This window comes from Nyctereutes procyonoides, unplaced genomic scaffold (assembly GCF_905146905.1).
Source record: "Nyctereutes procyonoides isolate TBG_1078 unplaced genomic scaffold, NYPRO_anot_genome, whole genome shotgun sequence".
In the NCBI taxonomy this organism is placed as follows: Eukaryota; Metazoa; Chordata; class Mammalia; order Carnivora; family Canidae; genus Nyctereutes; species Nyctereutes procyonoides.
Genome location: NW_026575133.1, coordinates 8113512 through 8135229, shown reverse-complemented (window position 1 = coordinate 8135229; position 21718 = coordinate 8113512). Strand labels below are relative to the sequence as shown.

The following is a 21718-nucleotide window of genomic DNA, read 5'->3' as shown; positions in this document are numbered from 1 at the left end:
GGGAAAAGGGTCCACAGCTTTCTCCAAGGGGTCTATAATCCATAGAAGGTTAAGAATTATTCCAGTATAGGGAAATTCTATTATTGCTGCCTATGTTCTACCTAAATATATGGGTTCTTCAGAAGTATAACCCAATCTTCAAAGGATTCTTACTTTTTTTTATTCTGTTTTATTTTTTATTTTTTAAAATATTTTATTCATTTATTCATGAGACAGAAAGAGAGGGAAGCAGGGACACAGGCAGAGGGAGAAGCAGGCTCCATGCAGGGAGCCCGATGCGAGACTTGATCCCAGGACCCAGGATCATGCCCTGAGCCAAAGGCAGGTGCTAAACTGCTGAGCCACCCAGGGATCCCCTATTCTTACTGTTTTAAACTACCTTTTAGGGGATCCCTGGGTGGCTCAGTGGTTTAGCGCCTGCCTTCGGTCTAGAGCATGATCCTGGAGTCCTGGGATCGAGTCCCACATTGTGCTCCCTGCATGGAGCCTGCTTCTCCCTCTGCCTGTGTCTCTGCCTCTCACTCTCTCTCTCTGTGTCTCTCATGAATAAATAAATAAAATCTTAAAAAAAAAACAACTACCTTTTATCATATGTGTTCTCCAGTTCATTTTCAGAAATGTTCAAGTTAAGCTAGTTAAACCATTATCCAGGCACAGAATATATGGTCTTGCATCATTTGATTTCTTCACTCCCTGCCATAAACTGTCCACTTAGTGCATGCTGTGTTTTAGACAGTATAAACACATGCAGGCTGTGTAATCCCAAGGCCTTGGCAAGGGAAACAACTCTAACTATGGATGCAAGGAGCAGAGAAGATAAATTCCCAAATTATTTGGGGTATAGTTGTCTCACTAAACTTAAACAATGCTTTCTTTTTTTAAAAATATATTTTTTAAAGATTTTATTTATTTGTTCATGAGAGACACACACACACACACAGAGAGGCAGAGATACAGGCAGAGGAAGAAGCAGGCCTCATGCAGGGAGCCTGATGTGGGACTTGATCCCAGGACTCCAGGATCATGCCCTAGACAGAAGGTAGGCACCAAACTGCTGAGCCACCCACAGATCCCCTTAAAAAATATTTTGAGAGAGAGCATGAGCAGGATGAGCGGCAGGAGAGGGAGAAGCGGACTCCCCCTGAGCAGGGAGCCCATTGCGGGGGCTCAATCCTAGGACCCTGAGATCATGACCTGAGCTGAAGGCAGCACTTAACCTACTGAACCACCCAGGTGACCCCTCTTCTTTTTTGAGTAAGCTCTAGGTCCAACATGGGGCTCAAACTCATGACCCTGAGATTGGGTCGCATGCTCTACTAAGGCAACCTGGCACCCCAAAAACAGCACTTTTCTCAACTGCAGCAGCAAGAACCACAAGACACAAGTTATGTTGGTGGGATCGTGTGACTTTTAATTCTTATCTTACTAATGTTTTACAGTAAGTGTGGGTAGTAAAGACAGGGATGGAGTGAGGGAAAGGAAGAAGAAAAAGTACCTTTCCAGTTCCTCGAACAATTGAAGCAGGTGCTAGGATAAATAAGTTCGGTAAAAGCGTCGCACCCTATCATAACAGAACTTTGAATGGAGGTGTGTGACAGAGACACGGCAACTCTTTAGGTCTCTTGGAAGTGACTGTGGGAAAGAATTAATGCTACATCAAACTTGGCACATGTGGAAGATAGGGCAATGCAGCGGCTACACAGTTGGGCAGATGAAAAGTTGGCTCTCCAGAATGGACTTGCTAGCACATGAATAGAAGCATGTGAGCCTCTTCTCTAGTCTTGAGTGTCACTATCTCTCCAGGAGGGGAAGGAGACCCTACCAACCATGTAGCTATGGGGAAAGTCTGGAGCAGGATGCTTAGAGAAAAGGGAAAGATTTCCTTTTGTTTGCTGGTGGTGTTAATTGACCAGAGGTGATTTCTTTTACTTTTGGGCGGTAGCATTGTGTCCTGGTGATAACATAATTATACTTAGCACTCTTAAAAGGCATAGGAGAGTGAAAGCAAGGCCTTGTGAGGGCCTAGACAATGGGAAATGGGATTCGTGGGTTCTAAGGGTAAGGGGTATGATAAAGCTAATTCTAGATCACCACAAATGAACTCACACAGATCAATGAGACCTTGGCTTTTTCCATTCACACAAATACGCCTCTTCTAGCTTATACTACTAAATCTAAGGTCAGCTTAATCACAGCTTGGGGGACTATTACTGTGTTTCTAAAGTTAAAGTGAATAGCTACATTCTTAATACTTTTTTTTTCCTAATTAAATGGATTTGAATAAGCTGAAAGCCTAAAATCTAGGGATTCTTTTCATCATTTGTTGGGGACAACCCTTAAAACATATCACTGCCATTTTTCTTTACTTATAGAATTGGAAGGACGTGAAATGGGCAGGGAGAAGTCGTTACACGAATCACAGAAATGTTCAACATGCATCTAATTTTACCATTGAACAAAGAGAGCTAAAGAGGGTAAGTTCTTTACAGAAGAACCTAAATGTGTTTAAGGGGGGAAGAATACTACACTAGCCTTTTTTTTTTTTCCTGAATGGAAGAAAAGGATACATGAAATTGTGAGGAGAGGAAGTGTCCATTAAACAAACACCCATCACTTGTGAAGCAGTTTTATCAGAGTGGCATCTAATGCGGGCCATTGGTTTATCTTTGGCAGTGATCTGATGGTTTGGGAACCTAGAGTGAGACTATATAACTGGATAAGATCTGGGCATAGTGAGCGAACATTAAGTTTTAATTTCAATTCACAGCAAATGATGATGATCACAGATTTAGCACCGCAGTTTGTACTTCCTCTGTACCTGAATCATCTAACGCTGTGAAGCCTGAGCTTTAGGTGAGAAAGCTGAACTCTTAGATAACTCCTCTGTGATTGCTCTAGGGCTGCAGTTTGCTCCAACCTACGGGGTGGTTTTCTTATTAGAGAAAGTATTCAATGCTAAATAGGAGAGACTGAAGCCTTGAAGACATTTTACAGTGGTGACAGGTGTTTTGGTTCAGGAATAGGCTCTTTAACAAGTCAAGTGCATATTATCCCCTCTTAAGCATTAACTTTTTTTTAAGCAACATAATTATATTTTTTGGCTTGAAGTGGTGCTTTCTTCTATAATTGATTTCTCCGTTTTCTTAGTAGATATTACTGTCTCCTCCAGTATTTCTTCAAAACTTTCCCCTATCTGGGACGTTTTCTTAGAGGTTGCCTTAGAATCCTCTTCCTCCTCCTCCTCCTCTTTCTTAAGAGACAGCCCAGTGGATGAGACTTTGGAGGTTGTAGAACTGAGGATTCTAGGTGGGAGCAGATAAACTGGATTGGGGGGTGGATTCAGCCCTGAAATGCTTAATCCACTGGTGCTAAAACGTGTCTCTTCACCTTCCAGCAGTTTCCTGTAAATCCAACAGAGAAAAAGTCTTAGGAAGTCAACTAGTAACTTTTTTTAAAAAAAGAACTTAACCCTCCAGCTCCTATTCATTTTAAAAGATTTCATAAGACTGCTGTTTCTCATGAGGTTGAGACCAATAAATATTGAATTCTAATGTTCAAAGACATGGAGTTTATCCAGCAAATGCATACACATCTGCATGTGTAGATGCACATCTACTGTATGAGTGCATCTTTAGCATCAGCTGTGTTTAAAGCACTGTCAAAGGGAAACCTAATCACAAATATGTTCAAAAAGGAATTTTTGTACAATTCCCCTTAGTCTCATCACACCCATTTTTGGCACTGAAGAGTCTACAAAGCTCTAGGGAGAAGTAAGTTTACTAATCAAAACCTTAAGTGCAACAGGGATAAGGAGGTAAAAAGTCCACAGAGGAGGAAGGAACTGCCTAATTCAGCCTGAACTTCAGAATTGTGCTTTTTCAATGTAGAGGAGCACAAAAGGAATGGAACTAGCAACTTCAAAAACTAGTGAAAGCAGCTGTTTCCAATAACAGACTTCTTCTCAGCCTAGCCTAACCAGCATGGTAAGAGTGGCCCCAATGTCTTGTTTCTCATATCTCTAATAATTTTTATCATCTCTTTAAAATCAGAAACTCAAGACACTATCAAATACTCTTGGAGTTTTGTTTTGAAGAAGTATACATAATGTAAAAGAAAAAAAATCTCAGATCTGGACTGAAGTTGAGCTCTTCCATTTACCAGCACTGTAACTTAGAACAAATTACACAGTAAATCTGTGGTTCAGGTTTCCTCTTCTGCAAAAAATATGACTGGATACCTAGATAATTTAAATACATATCTACTATAGTGCCTGGCACACAGTAGCCATTCAAAAAATAGTAGTTACTGTTATTACCTTTTTTCTTAAGGTAAATGTTCACTTGAACATTGCATGAGTAGAAATCCAGAGGGATACCTCCTCTGTTAGGATGTTCTATGTTGTATCAACCCTATTTTTAAAAGATTGTGGTGGGCTCTATTTCAACCTATGGATACTCACGTTATCTCCTTAAATCCTAGCAGAGGTAAGTAGACTACTCTAGGACTAGTTAGGTGAAGTATAAACAAGTTGAGGGACAGAGGAGTCAGCTCACCTGGAAGGCACTAGGGATGTCTTTCCTCATCCCCTCTTACCCATCAGAAATCAGAGAGACTAAAACCACCTATCCACTAATTTGGGTAGTGTTGCCCCAGGTGACTGGATCTGCTTGGGTGAGCATGCCTTTTGAAATACCTGTAAGCTGCTATCTCAATATCAAGAGCCATTTTGACATTGAGCAAGTCCTGGTATTCCCGAAGGTGGCGTGCCATCTCACTCTTGGTGTTCCTCAGATCATTCTCCAGCTGCCCGATGCTATCCTGAAAAGTGACATATTCAACATATTTGAACCAGCTGAAATTCAGTCAGATCTCCACAAAACAAGGATTCTCAACCCTGACTACACATTAAAAATCCAGGCCTGTCCCCCAGCCCAGATTCTGATTCATTTGTTCTGGGGTGGGGTCTCAGCATCTGCACTCTTTCCTAAGGTCCCTAGGAGATTTGGATGTATGGTAAGGGTTGGGAACTTCGACTGTGTGGCACATGGTTCTTGAACGAACATCACAGAGATATTTTCCTCTCTCTCTTTTTAAACTTAGACCTAAAGCTAATACTACACTGTATGTTGACTGAAATTTAAATAAAAACTTCAAAAAACAAATAAACTTACTTCTCATCCCTCCCTTGCTTACTGTATTGCTTCTGAATAATTCAGTTGTTACATGTCCTTTCCAAAACCCAAAGCCTCAGGTTAGGAGCTTAGATTCAGAAGATTCCAACTGTGAAAAACACAGAGAGGACAGCAAGTCTTCTCTGTCTCTGTTCGTTTTGATGGTTTCCTGGAAGCCTGCTGCTCAATTACCCTACCGAGAACATTTCACGGGACAGATTACGGAGGAAGCAGAAATACTCCATGGAATTTCTTTAACCCAAGTGGCAGATTGAAATTATATTTTTAAAAAAGAAACTAAGGGGGGATCCCTGCGTGGCTCAGTGATTTAGCGCTTGCCTTGGGACCGGGGTGTGATCCTGGAGCCCCGGGATCGAGTCCCACGTCAGGCTCCCTGCATGGAGCCTGCTTCTCCCTCTGCCTGTGTCTCTACCTCTCTCTCTCTTTGTCTCTCATGAATAAATAAATAAAATTTAAAAAGATAAAAAAATAAAAAATAAATAAAAAAGAAACTAGGGACCCCTGAATGGCTCAGTAGTTGAGCCTCAGCCTTTGGCTCAGGGCATGATCCTGGGATCCAGGATTGAGTCTCATATCAGGCTTCTTGTATGGAGCCTGCTTCTCCCTCTGCCTATCTCTGCCTATGTCTCTGCCTCTCTCTCTCTCCCTCTCTCTGTCTCTCATGAATAAATAAATAAAATCTTTAAAAAAATAAATAAGAAACTAGAGGACACCTGGGTGGCCTGGTTATTTGGGCAGCTGGCTCTTGATTTTGGCTCTGGTCATGATCTCTGGGTTGTGAGATCAGGCCCTGCATAGGGCTCCTTGCTCAGTGCATAGTTGGTTTGGGATTCTCTCCCTCTGCCCCTCCCCTCCACTCGAGATCCTGCTTATTCTCTCTCTTAACCAAACAAACAAATAAATAAAATCTTTTAAAAAACTAAAAGTAAATAAAAAAGAAACAAGGTCCATATAATAGTTTTGCTCCAAATTCTTTCAGGTGCAAACCCAACCATAGAAAAATAGCTTTACATTTATATATATATATATATATATATATATATATATATTTCAGAGACACAGAGAAAGAGAGAGAGAGAGAGAGAGAGAGAGAGAGAGAGACTGTGCGTGAGCGCATGAGTGGGAGGGGCAGAGGGAAAGGGAGAGAGAAACTCAAGGTAGACTCCTTGCAGATCACACAACCCTGAGATCACCACCTGAGGAGGAACCAAGAGGCTTAACCGACTGTGCCACTAGGTGCCCAAAAAATAGCTTTAGATTTCTGATTCTTGAGCAGCCAGGGGGGTTTTTAAACATTTTTTTAAAGATTTATTTAATTAGTTTAGAGAAAGAGAGTGTACACATGTGAGCACACACAGAGGGGGAGGGGCAAAAGGAGAGAATCTTCAATCCAACTCCTCACTGGGTGCAGAACCCAACTCTGGGTTCCATTCCACGATCCATGAGATCAGGACCTGAGCAGAAACCAAAAGTTGGAGGTTTAACTTAATGAGCACCCAGGTGCCCCCAGAGGGTCTTTTAGAAACATAAAAACACAGCAGATCCTTGTTCTCCTGCTTGGAACCCTCTAACAGCTATTACAATAAAGTCCAAATTCCTCAGCATGGCCTATACTACTTCCTTTGCTCCAAGTGCTTCAGCTACCCTGGCCTTCTCTTTTGCTCCTTAAAGTTACCAACTTCATTGCTGTCCCAGACCCTTTAGACTAGTTACTTCTGTCCGGAATGCTCTGTAGTGGGTCTTCTGTGGCTGACTCTGAGTCATCGAAGATTCAGGGCAAATGCCCTCTACCCAGACAGCCTTCTTTTGTGTCTAACTTAAGTACCCTTTCCACACTGATCCAGCATGCTATTTTACCTCAAGCCAGGGCAGTGGGTAGCCCATAAAGGGGCTTTGTGCAAATGAGAAACAAGCACCTCTGGTGGGAGGACAAATTAGAAGAAAGCACATACTTGCAAGTGGCCACTCTGCTCTCAGCTATTATCATTACCTGAAACTTTCTCGTTCATTTATTATTTGACTAGTTTACTTTCTGTCATCTTCCTCTATCTCATGCTTTTTCAACCTAGGCACTGTTGATATTCTGGGCTGGATAATTCTTTCCTGGGGGGGCGGGTTGTCCTGTGAATTGTAGGATGTTTAGCAGCATCCCTGACCTCCACCCACTAGTAGCACACACCCTCCCTCCCAGTTGTGATAACCAACAATGTCCCAGACATTGCTAAAGGTCCCCTGGAAGGCAAGTCACTCCTGTCAGAGAGCTACTGCACTACAATGCAATTTACATAGAAACAGGAGCTGATTCTGTTTGGTTCACCTCTGGAAGCCTAGATCCCAGCACAATGCACACTACAGATGCTCAGTGAGTAACTGTTAAATGAATGAATGGTGTGCTACATGAGCACTTCTTTTCCTCTGACTTAAAAAGATGTGAGCAAATAATGCATATAATTTAGTTGCAACCTTGTCGACATAAAGAGCACAGCAATTTAGAATAATTTTTGTGAAGTGGAGACATAGAAAACTATCAGAAACCTCAAGAAGTGAGTGAGTGAGGGGCCCTTGTAATTTCCTGTGTGGGGATGATGACATGATGGTTGAAAACAGGGCTGCTAATATCAAAGGGTGCAGACTTCCAAATCAAGAGAACCTGCAGAAAGAATAGAAATTCATGCCTCCTACCTGTTCTATAAATATTGACAGGAATGTTGCAAAGGAGAGACTCAATTAACTGATGGGTGCAGAGCAAGGAGTGACAAGCAGCAGGGAAAATACATATTACATGGACAGTGATGGAAATATTCCAAAACGTGTTCAGAGATCATAAGGGCTTCAAATGATTTTTTAAAAATTTTATTTATTTATTCAGAGAGAAAGGCAGAGACATAGGCAGAGGGAGAAGCAGGTTCCCTGCAGTCTCTCCTATGCGAGACTTGATCCCCCATCCCTGGACCCAAGATCATGCCCTGAGCAGAAAGCAGATGCTCAAGTGCTGAGCCACCCAAGAGCCCTGGGCTTCAGATGATTTTTACCAAAAATTTTACTTGATAGTTGTTACTTGAGGTTAAACTAACCTACAAGCAGGTCTGCTAGTGATGCACCTAGGGATAAGGGACACAATATTACTGTGGCAAAGGGAAAAGGTAGAAGAGGAAGACTTCTCCTTACGCAAAGGACAGGAGAAATGAGATCTGAGAAAAACAGGAGGATTGCATCAGGACCTTTGGGTTGCATTTCTGGCCCTGCCTCAAATATCCAACATACCTCAGTTAGTTTTCTGTGTTTCAGTTTCTTCAAAATTTCCATTTCTACATATGGAAAATTATAATGTTTATTCTTTTCTGAGGTATTCTGAGATCCTCAAGTTAGGATTCCAATTTAAGGCACCATTATCTGTTAAATTAGATAATGGGCGTTAAAACAGCACTTGTCACATAGAAATGGCTCAATAAATTGTTAAGATCATACCATGTGACTTATACCTTTTTTAATCATATGGACAAATTAATCATGAGCCCACAACCCCTTGGATTACTTAGGAAAGCAAAGCAGCATATAATAAAGCTTTAATATTAGTTGAAGGCACATTCCTTTAAGCACCAGGTTATATGATGATTTTAAATAAAAACCTTTCTAAAAGGGCTTGTACCATTTAAAAAATATATTATTTATTTAAATAATCTCTACACCCAACATGGGGCTCTAACTCATGACTCTGAGATCAAGAGTGGCATCTTCCTCTGACTGAGCCAGCCAGGTGCCCCAGAGGTGTTGTACCATTCTTAATTAGAACAAACATAACGCAACCTTTCTTAGCAACTACAGATTATGATAACGATCAATTATTTTCCTGTCTTTTATCTTTGAGGTCAACTGAGGTCTATCAGATTGTTTATTTCTACCTAATGGCTCCCAAAAAACAGTGTTTGCATTAGTGCTTGCCACTTACTGGTTTTCTTTGTTCTGAAAGTTGAAATAGGGCAGCCCAGGTGGCTCAGCGGTTTAGCGCCTTTAGCCGCCTTCAGCCCAGGGCGTGATCCTGAAAGACCCGGGATCCAGTCCCATGTCCCTGCATGGAGCCTGCTTCTCCTGCCTATGTCTCTACCTCTCCCTCTCCCTCTCTCTGTGTCTCTCATGAAAAAATAAATAAAATCTTAAAAAAAAAAAGTTGAAATAATGCTACTCATTCTTGATGACGACTGACTCAGTTGGTCCTCCTTCTCTACCTTGCAGCATGCTTGAAACTCAGAAGACAAAGCGCTTTAGGATCATGTAAAGCAAGAATGAATAAGTTAGGAGCATCAGAGGGGTCAACTTCCCAATATGTGACTTGGACATGGAGGTTTTGTCTCATCAGCAGCATAAGGTCCTTTTTAAGACAATATTTTTGTTTCAGAACTGTGTTTGCTGAATAAGAGGTTGTTGGGAGCTGAGTTCTAGATGGAGGATATTTCCTTGAATGTTTACATTACACATTTCACACATCTAATTTATGGGTCAGAGTAGACAAAAAGCATGACTTTGCTCCTTTTGGAAGGAATTGGGCTGACTGCTGACCATTGCTCTTCAATGTCTAGTCCCTTTGTTTGCGCTCTCTTCCCCCTACCAGACTGTCTCACATTGCCCTTCAAAAGCCCTGCCAAAGATGGCCTCCAGCTGGAAATCTGAGCAGAACGCTGCAGTCTGCCCCCTCCCCCAACCACGCAGCTGCTGCTGGCTTAGCCTGAGGGAATGGCAGAGGCACTCCCAGTTCCAGCTGGGGTCTCTCCTGGAGTAGCAGCTGAGTGCTGAACATCTTCCCAAGGGCTGGAAGGATGCAGGCCAGGAGGAAGAGAAAGACCTGGCCACACAAGCATCTGCAGTGGAGAAAAGGAACCACAAACAGTGCTTGGATTTCATCACTTTTAGGAGACCTCAGGCAGGCCAGTGGTAGTAGTGAGTGCAGCACAGTCTGAATGAAAGGGCCCATCCAGAATGACCGGGTGAGGAGAGAGGACTTTTATATGTGTACCACCTATATGCCTTATTCTCCTTCCTGTCTTCGCTTTCTTTCTTTCTTTTTCCCTGCCATACTTTAAAATCTTGCATTAGGGGGATCCCTGGGTGGCGCAGCGGATTAGTGCTGCCTTTGGCCCAGGGACGTGATCCTGGAGTCCCGCATCAGGCTCCCTGCATGGAGCCTGCTTCTCCCTCTGCCTGTGTCTCTGCCTCTCTCTCTCTCTCTCTCTCTCTCTGTCTCTCATGAATAAATAAATAAATCTTTAAAAGATATATAAAATAAAATAAAATCTTGCATTATATGAGCTGGTTTATATTGTGAAATGTGGTTTAGGTTAGCACACCCCAAAATCAGTCTGAGGAACAACAGGATGCAGCGCTTTTGCATATTCCTGGGCCGTCCGTACCTGTCATCTACTGAATCTCGATCATTGGAAATAAGCCTGAGGATCTTTTTTGTTAAGCCCCCAAGTGATCTTGGTGGATCCATGGGTTTAGGAAAGACAAGTTTAAATTTATTTCTGTAAAGGAGCTATCAAGGTGGCATTGGTGACAGTAATCCAATGAGACAGGGAGGAGCAAAAACAAAACAAAACCAAAAGCATATAGAAGAGTTGAAAAGAAAAAAGGACCAAATGTAGTTTCTTTTTGAATTCTAATTTCATAGAAAAATCAGACCATAGATTTATATGCAGCCAGTGTCATCCCCCATCTCCAAGGGGCCAGCTATTTCATTAGGCTGTATTCCAATCTCATACCAGAGAGAAAGCAGACTTGGCTCATCTCCCTGGGGAGCATTAACTAATGGGGAGCTTGATTGTTCAGCAAGGACTTTCAAGGAAAGCTGCAGCTTTCCAAGACTGACCATAGTAGAGGGCCAGGGCCTCTAGTATCCTGCAAAAACATTGTTAGGCATCTTTGGCAGAACAGGGCCTCTAGGGTGGTAAAGCAGTTATACAGGAACCAGATTTGCCCTGGGCCAGAAATGGAAAAGAGTTCAGCTACAGTGGGTGGCTACATTTGGCTTTTGAAGACAACTAGCTCTAGCTCTTCAATTTCACCTGTCGCCTGATTTGGGTTCTCTCATGTATCATTGTGTACTCACCATGTCACCTTGAATCATTCTTTACCCTTTCAAAAGTGTAATAAGCTTTCTGCCCTTGAACAGGCTGTCAGCATTCTGGGCAGGGAAAATGTGACTTTAATGGGGCCTTCCTCTGCCTCTGAGAGGGGGGAAAGCTTGCAAAGGAAAATAGGCCTATCACTAATCTCTGAAGCAGAAGAAAGAGAATAGCCTCCCATAACTGCAGTGAAAGGGAGGGAGGAGGGAGAGAGAGGGCAAGAAAACAATAGCGGAATCTCACCATGCAGAGGGAGGCTTTTCATCTTGGCCAGTAGAACTAAAATGGTTAGAGAAAACAGCCAGAGGATACTCTTGTGACTTTAGGATAAGCAGGTGAGGATATGAGCCCTTCCCCAGACTGAAGTCCCAAGGGGTAGGAAATAGCTTTATGTTGTCTCATCTGGTCTTCCATTCCACCAGCAGGCCCACCGAGGTTCTGAAGGCTAATGCTGATGGGGGCAGCACTGCAGAGCTGCAGATGCCGCAGTTTCTGTAGGGTTTTTGTTTCCTGCAGACTGTGTCTGGATGACCCTACTATTGTCTAACACTGAAAGCCTTTTAAAGCAAACAAAACAAGTCAGATGATATTGTCACTACCTCTTAGAAGATAGGGCCATACCAAGTAAACAGAGGGCATGGCAAAGCCCAAATCTGATGGCAGCTACAGGTAAGTTATCCTTTTTTTTGTAGAAATACTGGGCTAGCCCTTCAGAAGACCACCTAGCTCATCTTTTGAGGGTGCTAGAACACATGAAGTCTCAGTTAACTAAATGTGATTAATTCAATCCATGGAGGAGCTAGGCCAAAAAGTGAAAAATTCAAGTTATAGCTTTTTTTTTTTTTTTTTTTACCGAGTTACAGCTTTTGAAGCAGACTAGAAGCGGACCGTAATTCCAAATAACCAAAACAAATGGTCCAGGCAAGCTTTCTTCCTTTAGCAAAGGGGGGCAGTTTATACTGGATAACAAATACCTGCACTCCAATAATCATTCTTTAGCTGCAGACTAAAACAGTACTTTTGAGGTTTTACTCCTTTCTTGGTTCTATTTTTTTAATGTTCCCAAACCCTATTAATTCCATCAAGTGTAAACTTCGATCTTGGCTAGAACGAATTATTGCAAATTTTTGCATTATTATCATCCTACCCAAAGGAGCTTTGATTGGACCTTGAAACTGAACCACACTATTCCTTTCTTTCCTCCTGCCCTTGTCCTCTTTGTGGTCATAAGCCCAGAATGCCCTATATAGTAAAACTGAAGATGCAACGGCCTTTGTTTGGAGAGGAAAAGAAGAAAGATCTAATCAATACTTTCATAGGAGCTTAAAGGACACACAAAAAGGAAAAAAATAAGTAGCCTATAGCAAAGAGAGAATCACCCATCGCTGTGATTTATCACACGCATTGAGGATGGAAAATTGTTAAGGAGACGTGAATTTTCAGGTGGGACCTCAATGCTGCTGAGCATATTAAGTGTTCTTTGCTCAATGCTAAGCCATCCATGATAGTGAAAATTGATGCTGTCCATGAGGTGACCCTTGATTGCAGGTAGCCAAGACTGTTGTGAGGGTGTTGCAGAAGAAAAAGAAAAAAAAAAAAAAGCCCAAAGCAGTTAATTGCCTAGAGAGTCATAACTAGGGCATGAGACAGGAGACACATCTTTTCTGAGATGGAAAGAACTCTAGATCAGCACCGAGGACAGCGCCCCGACCATTCCCATTTGCTAAGCGGTAAAAAGCTTTCTTTAGAAAGAAATATCTCCAGTAGGTAGACAAGGTAACTCTGTGTGTGCGTGCGTGCGTGTTGGGAGGGGAAGGGGTAGAGCAGAGCGGCTGTAACTAGCCCAATCACTCAGCTCCTTGGCTCCCAATCTCTACTCTTTTGAAGGCGAAAGTCAAGAACCCTTCCCAGTTCAGTCCAGCGTTCTCTCTAGCACAGACCATACTCCATAAATATCAATTCCCGGGTGCACAGAAAGCCTTTCAAAGTCAACCAAACAATCCAGACAGGAGAGACAGCACTGCAACATGAGAGGCTGTAACCCGGCTGCACTGGGTTCACTCCTACTTTTGGTGGGGGGCTGTTTTTTAAGTCGCCAGGATGTTTATGTCCACTAGCGGGACATAAGGAAGCATTCATTAGATTTCTGGACTCAGAAAAACATAAGATTAAGGGTTTTTTTTTTTTTGTTTTGTTTTGTTTTGTTTTCTAGAAGGGCCCGGACAGGGATATGACGTGACGGGCAGGGAAACAGGGTGACCAGGGCTCTGAAAGGTGTAGACTCCGGGGCTTTTTGTTTGCCAACGCCTCCAGTTGGGGCTCCTCCTCCCTTCCCTCCCCTCCCGTCCCCTCGGTTCCTAGGGAGAGAGTGCAGGTAGGTGGGGGAGAGGGCAGGGCGCCCCTCCCTTTGCAGCGTTCCAGCCCTTACCTGGTAGCTAGCCACCTCTGCGCTGTGCCGCTCCTCCAGCTCCAGGATCTGCCTCTCCAAGGACTCGTTGGCCCCACGCAGCCCCTCAATCTCGATGGTGCGTGCCTGCAGCTGACGCCGGTACTCGTGAATCTCCTCGCGGCTCGCCCGGATGGCCTCGGTGCTGCGCGCCGCCTGCTCGTTCAGGTTGGCAAACTTGGACTTGTACCACTCCTCCGCCGACTGGAGGTTCTTGGCAGCCAGGGACTCATACTGCGCTCGGATCTCCCTCAGCGCCGAACTCAGGTCTGGTTTGGCCACAGCCACGTCCACCTCGGCCGCGGCCTGCGACGACGCCTGCAGCGTGGCCAGCAGCTCGGCCACCTCCTCGTCGTGCACCTGGCGCACGAAGGCCAGCTCGTCCAGCAGCGACTCCACCTTCTTCTCCAGGTCCAGGCGGGCCAGCGTGGCGCCGTCCACGTCGCGCTGCTGCGCCTTCAGGGCGCGCTCGGCGCCTTCGCGCCCGCGGCTCTCCTCCTCGCAGCGCGCCCGAAGCCGCTGCACCTCCTCGGCCAGCCCGTCGCGTTCCAGCAAGGCCTGCGCGCGCGCCGAGCTCGCCTCCTCCAGCTGCGCACGCAGGTCGCGCAGCTCGCGCTGGAAGAGCTCGCCCACGCGCGACGGTTCGGCGTGGCGCTGCCGCAGCGCGGCCAGCTCGGCCTCGAGCGCGCGGTTCTGCGTCTCCAGCTGGTGCACCTTTTCGATGAACACCGCGAAGCGGTCGTTGAGGCCTTGCAGCTGCTCCTTCTCGTTGGTGCGGATGATCTTGTACTCGTTGGTGCGCGCCGCCGCCTGACTCAGGTCCAGCCCGTCGGACGCCGCGGTCCGGCGGTAGGCCAGGCCCAGGCCGAGCGACGCGGCCGAGGAGCAGGCGGCCGACGAGGCCACATTGCAGCGGGTCAGCGACTGCGAGCGGAAGCCACCCGCGCCCCCGGCGCTGGAGAGGCGCGAGGACAGGCGGGAGCCATCTCCAAACACCTTGCGGTAGGAGGAGGAGGAGGCGCACAGGTAGTGCTCCGGGCCGAAGCTCATGGTGCGGGGACCAGGGCCGGGAGGACGGCTGCGGCGGACGACACGGGCCGGAGGAGAGGTGCGCCGGCCGGGGCGCGGCTGGGCGGGGTGCACCGGGTTTTAAGGCGCCGGGGCTGGGGCGGCGCGTTGGGGGCGGAGCTCCTGCTCCGGGGCTGGTGGAGAGAGGGAAGCGGGGCATCCGGGAGCGGGGGCGGGGAAGCGCAGAGACGACTGCAGCTGCGCGCGCGGCGGACCTAGGGCGCCGAGACAAAGCGGTTTGCGTGGAAGCCGCTCCCTGCCCGCCGCGCCCTTCCGCAAGAATCGTGCGGCTCGGAAGGGACTTGAGTGGAGTGGTGCCTAAGCGACCGGGGCTTCCCATCCGCAGACCACCCGGCCCTGTCGCCTCCCTTAACCCTGTCCTTTTTGCCCCCTTGAACCCACCCGGAGTTACGGTTTTCCGGGAGGTGACCCGTACGCCCGCCCGTCCCTCGCTGGGAGCTCCTGAGGGTGAAGCCCTGTTTTTCCAGTTAGAGCGGGGACTTTGTCTCTTCCCTCAGGCTTTGTCCCTTTCCTCAGCCAGCTCGGGGTTCCCAGGGGGTAGAGTGGGTCTACGTCGTCAGAGAGCATCTCATCAGCTGCAGAGATCCTCTGCATCTCTCGGAAGCACCCAGGGCCGGTGGCTGGGCCCAATGCCTGTGACGCCCCAGAAAAGAGGGGAGATAGATAAAGAACACGGGCCTGAGTTGCAGATAGAAGAAGGAAGCGCAGGGAAAAAAAAATGCTGGGGTGTCTGCAGTGGACAAAACTGAAGTGCCCCTGACATTTGTATAAGTAAGTGGATTTCCCATCCGCAGACCACACACCCGGCTCTGGCGCTTCCCTCGACCCTGTCCCAGGGTTTTTCTGGGAGGTGACCCGTAAGCCCATTCCCATCCCAGAGCTCCCAATGGGGATGGGATCACCACAGTCCCCACAACTCTCCGTTGAATAATGCCCACCTTCTGAATTCATTTACGTTTTCTATCTGGCCCTGTAGGTATTAGAGATTTCAGGCTGTGTAAATCCTCCTCTAATTTAGGAGCACCTCTTCCTAATTTAGGAGGTATCTCTTTGAACAAAAGAGGTCTCTGCAAATATTAAACCCCAGGAGCAGAGAAGAGTTCTGGCCACAGGGCAGACCCACACAGGGTGGGGGTGGGGAGGTCAAAGAGTGGGATTTGGAGAGGTGAGGGCTGGGCGGAGTCAGTGTAGGATTTAGTGTGCACTCACCTTCTAGCTTATAGTATCTCTCAGGATGCAGCTGTGGCTTAGGAGAGGGAGTAGGAAGAACTTTTTAGTAGACTCCAGAATTCCAGTCTAAAGGCCTTTTTGATTTGGATCTCAAGGATAAGCTTAACTTCATGTAGGAAAATACTACCTGAGACAGGCCACTAAAGGAAAGAGAAGGGAAGCCCTGCAGGACTTTGGAACATACTTCTTGGCATTATGCTTCATGTCATGGAAGATGGTCAGGCCCTACCACAGCCTGTCCCCCCAGGTTCCTTATTACAGACCAAGACCTGAGCTTAATTCTGTGTTCATTGGGCTCGGAAATACCTGGTGAAGTGAAGGGTGGAAGAATGCTAGCTAACACTACTGAATGATTACTCTCTGCTAGCCATTGTGCCAGGACTTTTGCATAGGTTTCTTTCCTTCTGGCTACTCTTCAGTGTGACCCTTTACCCCTATCTAAGAGATCAGAAACCAGGGCTCAACTGCAGCACTCTGCACAAGGTCACTAGCAAACAAACATACATTCTTTCCTCACTACATAATTCTACTTCTTGGAGCATTGAGGCTTTTGAAGTCTCATTAATTTCTATACAGCCAGCAGAAGGCTAAGTGGGCTAAGTTTGTAATTCAAAGAGTCAGAGGTGATGGGTTTGAATTGTGGTTTCTGTACTTACCAAGCTTGTAGAGAAAACAACATCTATCTCCGAAGGTCATGAGAGATTGAGTTGATGCATGTGAAGGTGCTTTGTAAATTGTATAGGTATAAGGGGTTCACATCAATATTATCCTCTTTCAGATAAAGGGGCATTTCTTCCCATCTACCATCAACAGGATATAAATCTGGGTTAGTGATGGGATTGCAGCAGACTGTCCACCATTTCCTTGCATAGGCCTTCAGGATGTCCCTTGGCAAAGAGAATACGTCCAACCTTGATTGGAGTCCCTGAGGCCAGCCTGAGTGTGATAAGTAGGAACAGTCACAGATAACTAGATCTTGCTTCTGGGCTATAATTCCAGTCTTATTTCAACCATGTTATTCACGACTGAATAACTAAAAATTAGCGAAATGTCCTGGTTGGAATTGTACCTCTCTTTCTCTTTCTGTCCTCCCAATACAAGCAGTACTCCCAAGGTAAAAGCACAAAGCAGAAGTGAGGATAAAGGCCTCAGTAATCCAACAAAAAGGGATAGTGGCCTAGAAAATCGAGAGTGGGCAGCATTTTGAAATTTCTAAACAGTTTATCTTATTCCAAACTGAGGTTCCCTCATGGGAATTGGAGCTCCCCTTTCTTGGCATAGCACCCCATAGGCCCAGATGTTTGGCTTTAATATTTTTAGCACAAAGCTCTATTACCAAGGAGTGAGCCTGGCTGAGCCTCAAACCACAGTTCCTTCCAGCTGGCCAGGTTTCTTGAGGGAGTGCCTTGGCCTGTAAGAAAGCTGTGTCTTTATCTTCCTGTAATGTCAGACGCAGGCACCGCAGACATATGGGTTCGTTATCCCCAGGTTCTCCCTCATGCCACATCCTCTGTGGTCTTTCTGTGGCTTTTGGCAATGCTCACTACTCACCTTGGTTTCGAAGATTCAGTTTTTGGCCTTCTCATCTTCCCTCATAAACTCTTTTCCAGATCTTATGTCTCCCAGGGGCAAGGAGGCTTGTGGCAAAATTCTTGTGGTAGTTTTGCATCATGGCTCTTTCTAGCCATGGGACTTTGTATTTTTTTTTTAAGATTTTATTTATTCATAGAGACAGAGAGAGAGAGGCAGAGACACAGGCAGAGGGAGAAGCAGGCTCCATACAGGATGCCCCACGTAGGACTTGATCCTGGGTCTCCAGGATCACACCCCAGGCTGCAGGAGGCGCTAAACCGCTGTGTCATCCGGGCTGCCCTAGCCATGGGACTTTGAATAAATCACTGTTATTTGCTGAACCTTAGTTTCTGTATCTGTAAAATTTCAATGAAACTATCCTCCTGAGTGATTTCTAAATCTGACTGCTCATTAAAAGTCCTTGGGAACTTAAATTCTGATTCTTGGGCCTTACCCCAGACCTTTGAATTTAGTTCTGAGAAGCCTTTGACCTAACTGTCATGGGATTTCTGTGAGGTTTAAATGAGATTATATATACAGAGTGGGTATTCAGTGCCTGCCATGTGCATGCTCAATCAATGGTGGCTGTCAGAACTATTACCTTTATTCATTCAGCAATTATTTCTGAGTGCAAGGTACTGGACTAGGGTGCTAGGAATAAGTCAGATGTGGACTCTGCTCCACGAGACTAGAATTCTAGCAAAACAAAGAGAGATTGAACAACAAATTACACAATTAATGTAATTAACTGTGCTCTGAAGGAGAGTACAAGTTGCTGTGGGGCATATGACAGAAGGCCTGACCTATGCCTATGATTCTCAAATCCATATTCCAGTTTCCAACTTTTAATTTATTTTTTTCAATATTTTATTTATTCATGAGAGACACACACACAGAGAGAGAGAGAGAGAGGCAGAGACACAGGCAGAGGGAGAAGCACGCTCCATGCAGGGAGCCTGATGCGGGACTCAATCCCAGGACTTGATCCTGGGACTCGAGGATCACACCCTGGGCCAAAGGCAGGCACTAAACCGCTGAGCCAGTTTCCAACTTTTAAATTCACATCTCCAGCTGCCTGTTGGACATCTCCTGGATGGTTACTGGTCTTCAAGTACTATATATTTAAAACTGAATGTATCTAGGGCAGCCCGGATGGCTCAGTGGTTTAGCACCACCTTCAGCCCAGGGCCTTGGATCAAGTCTCGCGTCGGGCTCCCTGTATGGAGCCTGCTTCTCCCTCTGCCTGTGTCTCTGCCTCTTTCTCTCTCTCTGCATCTCTCATGAATAAATAAATAAAATCTTAAAAAAATGTATCCATCCTTTAGTCTCTTCCCCCTAGCCTACTTCTTGATGTTGACTTTTCTGTCCTACTCCTGTTTGTGCAATTCTCTCTTCCTGGTATTTCTTCTTCTGCCCGAACTTCAACTATTGAAATCCTGAAGGCCCAATTGCCACCTCCTCCATGAAGCCTTCCCTCATATTTCAAGTATAAGGTAATCCTTTCCTCCCATGAACTCAACTCCTCCTACCCATAGCCTTTGCAATACTCACATCATTCATAATTACCTACCATCTTCTGCTGTTGATTATTTGTGTGTTTATCTAAACTTAACTGAAAATCCCTCAAATACAGCTCTGAATACTGTGAATCTCTCCAGCATCTATCACAGTATTAAACACATAGAAGATGAAAAAAATTGTTGAAAATTCTTCTCTGTACAACCACTTGGGAAGAATCTTTGGCATGACACCAAGGGCACAACCCATAAATCAACAGATTTGACTTTGTCAAAATTAAAAGTTTTTTGTCTGCAAAAGACCTTATTAAGAAGATAATAAGACAAAAAAAAAGATGATGGAAAGACAAACCGTAGCCTGGGAGAAAATGTTTACAGATTATATATCCAACAAAGGATTTGTATCCATAATATATAAAGAACTCTAAACACAACAGTAAGAAACATTCCAGTTAGAAAATGGGCAAAAGATTTGAACAGACATTTTACCAAAAGGAATATACAGATGAAAACATGTTCAAGGGCAGCCCGGGTGGGTGGCTCAGTGGTTTGGTGCTGCCTTCCGTCCAGGCCATGATTCTGGAGACCCCGGATTGAGTCCCATGTTAGGCTCCCTGCATGGAGCCTGCTTCTCCCTCTGCCCCTCTCTCTCTCTCTCTCTCTCTCTCTCTCTCTCTCTCTCATGAATGAATAAAATATTAAAAAAGAAAAAAAAGGGGATCCCTGGGTGGCGCAGCGGTTTGGCGCCTGCCTTTGGCCCAGGGCGCAATCCTGGAGACCCGGGATCGAATCCCACATCGGGCTCCCAGTGCATGGAACCTGCTTCTCCGTCTGCCTATGTCTTTGCCTCTCTCTCTCTGTCTCTCTCTCTCTCTCTTTCTCTGTGTGTGACTATCATAAATAAATAATAATTAAAAAATTTTGAAAAAAAATAAAAAAAGAAAAAAGAAAAAAAAGAAAAGATGTTCAGCATCACTAGCCATTAGGGAAATGCAAATGAAAACTCCAATGATATATACTATCTACTTACTAGAGTGGCTGAAACAACATATGATACCAACTGCTTACAAGAATTCAGAGCATCTGGATTTCTTATCTGTTGCGGATAGGACTATAAAATGGTACAGCCACTCTGGAAGACACTTTGGCAATTTCTTATAAACATACGCTTACCATATGACCCAGCAATCTCACTCCTGAGTATTTAGCCTAGATAAATTAAAACTGGGGCACCTGGGTGGCTCAGTCGGTTAAGTGGCTGCCTTCAGCTCAGGTTATGATCTCAGAGTCCTGGGATTGAGCCCCATGTTAGGCTCTCTGTTCAGCAGGGAGTCTGCTTTTCTCTCTGCTCCTCCCCCCCATCTGACTCATGATCTCTCTCTCTCTCTCTCTCAAGTAAATAAAACCTTTTTAAAAGAAAAATGAAAACCTATTAAAAAAATCTGTACATGAATGTCCATAGAAGCTCTCTTGATAATAGACAAAAACAGAAAACATCTCAAATGTCCTTCAACAGGTGAGTGGATAAACAAGCTGTCCAATATGATACTATTCAGTATTGAAAATAATCAACTATTTAAAAAATATAAAAAAAATAAAAATCAACTATTGATGAATAATTCACAACAACTTGGATGAATCATAAGTGCTGATCTCAAAATGTTACATAATACATGACTCCATTTGTGTAACATTCTAAAAATGACAAAATTATAGTGATGGAGAACAAATTAGTGGTTGATGGGTTAAGGTTTGAGGGAGTATGTGACTATAAAGTGGTAACATGAAGGGTTTGTGTGTGTGTGTGTGGTGATGGAACTCAAATCTATACATGTGAAAAATTCATAGAATGAAAGAAAGAGAGAGAGAGAAACTGAGAAACCTAGTGAAATCCAAATAAGATCTGTAGCTGAATTAATTTGCTGTGTCAGTGTCATTTTCCTGGTTTTGATAATGTATTATGGTTATATAAGATGTTATCATGGAGAGCGAAGCTGGGTGAATGATACCTGGGAACTTTCTGTACTATTTTTGCAACTTCTTGTGAGTCTTAAACTATTTCAAAGTAAGAAATAGTCCTTTGGAAAAATATATATATAAATAGGCAAATGTTCTTTGGAGATACATGCTGAAGTATTTTGGGTTGCAATGTCATAGTTTATATAACTTACTCTCAGATGGTTTAGCAAACATACACACATACAGGAGATAAAGCAAATGTGACAAAAAGTTAACAGTTGGTGAATACAGATGTTTATTGTATTAGCCTTGCAACTTTTTTGTAGGTTTGAAATTTTTCAAAATAAAAATTTAGGAAAATTGGTTAATATATAGATGGATAGGTAGAGAAAGTAAGCGCCCCCCCAGAAAAAGGTGGGGGGTGGGAACTGGTGGCTCACTTGGTTAAGCATTCAGCTCTTGATTTCGGCTCGGGTCATGATCTCAGGATTGTGGGATCAAGCCCCCTGTCCGGTTCCACACTGGGTATGAGCCTGCTTAAGATTCTTTCTCTCCCTCTCCCTCTGGCCCTTCACCCCTCTCAAATAATAAATA

General features: G+C 44.7%; 1 protein-coding gene across 1 annotated transcript; it reads right to left on the bottom strand.

Annotated features, from left to right (window-relative positions):
• Nucleotides 1–1399: 1399 nt before the first annotated feature.
• INA (internexin neuronal intermediate filament protein alpha) lies at nucleotides 1400–14865 on the bottom strand. Its single transcript, XM_055346077.1, has 3 exons — nucleotides 13740–14865; nucleotides 4694–4818; nucleotides 1400–3401 (listed from the first exon to the last, which is right to left on the bottom strand). Exons 1-3 carry the CDS (start codon nucleotides 14805–14807, stop codon nucleotides 3089–3091), a joined length of 1506 nt encoding a protein of 501 aa, XP_055202052.1. The 5' UTR covers nucleotides 14808–14865; the 3' UTR covers nucleotides 1400–3088.
• Between the last annotated feature and the right edge of the window lie 6853 nt (nucleotides 14866–21718).

Bases quoted from the DNA above. Each gene is read 5' to 3' on its own strand.
- INA (XM_055346077.1), bottom strand. From the start codon at position 14,807: ATGAGCTTCGGCCCGGAGCACTACCTGTGCGCCTCCTCCTCCTCCTAC. The intron at 4,819-13,739 runs GTAAGGGCTGGA...GTCACTTTTCAG, and splicing joins CAGAGGTGGCTAGCTACCAG to GATAGCATCGGGCAGCTGGA. The intron at 3,402-4,693 runs GTATTTCAAAAG...TTGGATTTACAG, and splicing joins ATTGAGATAGCAGCTTACAG to GAAACTGCTGGAAGGTGAAG.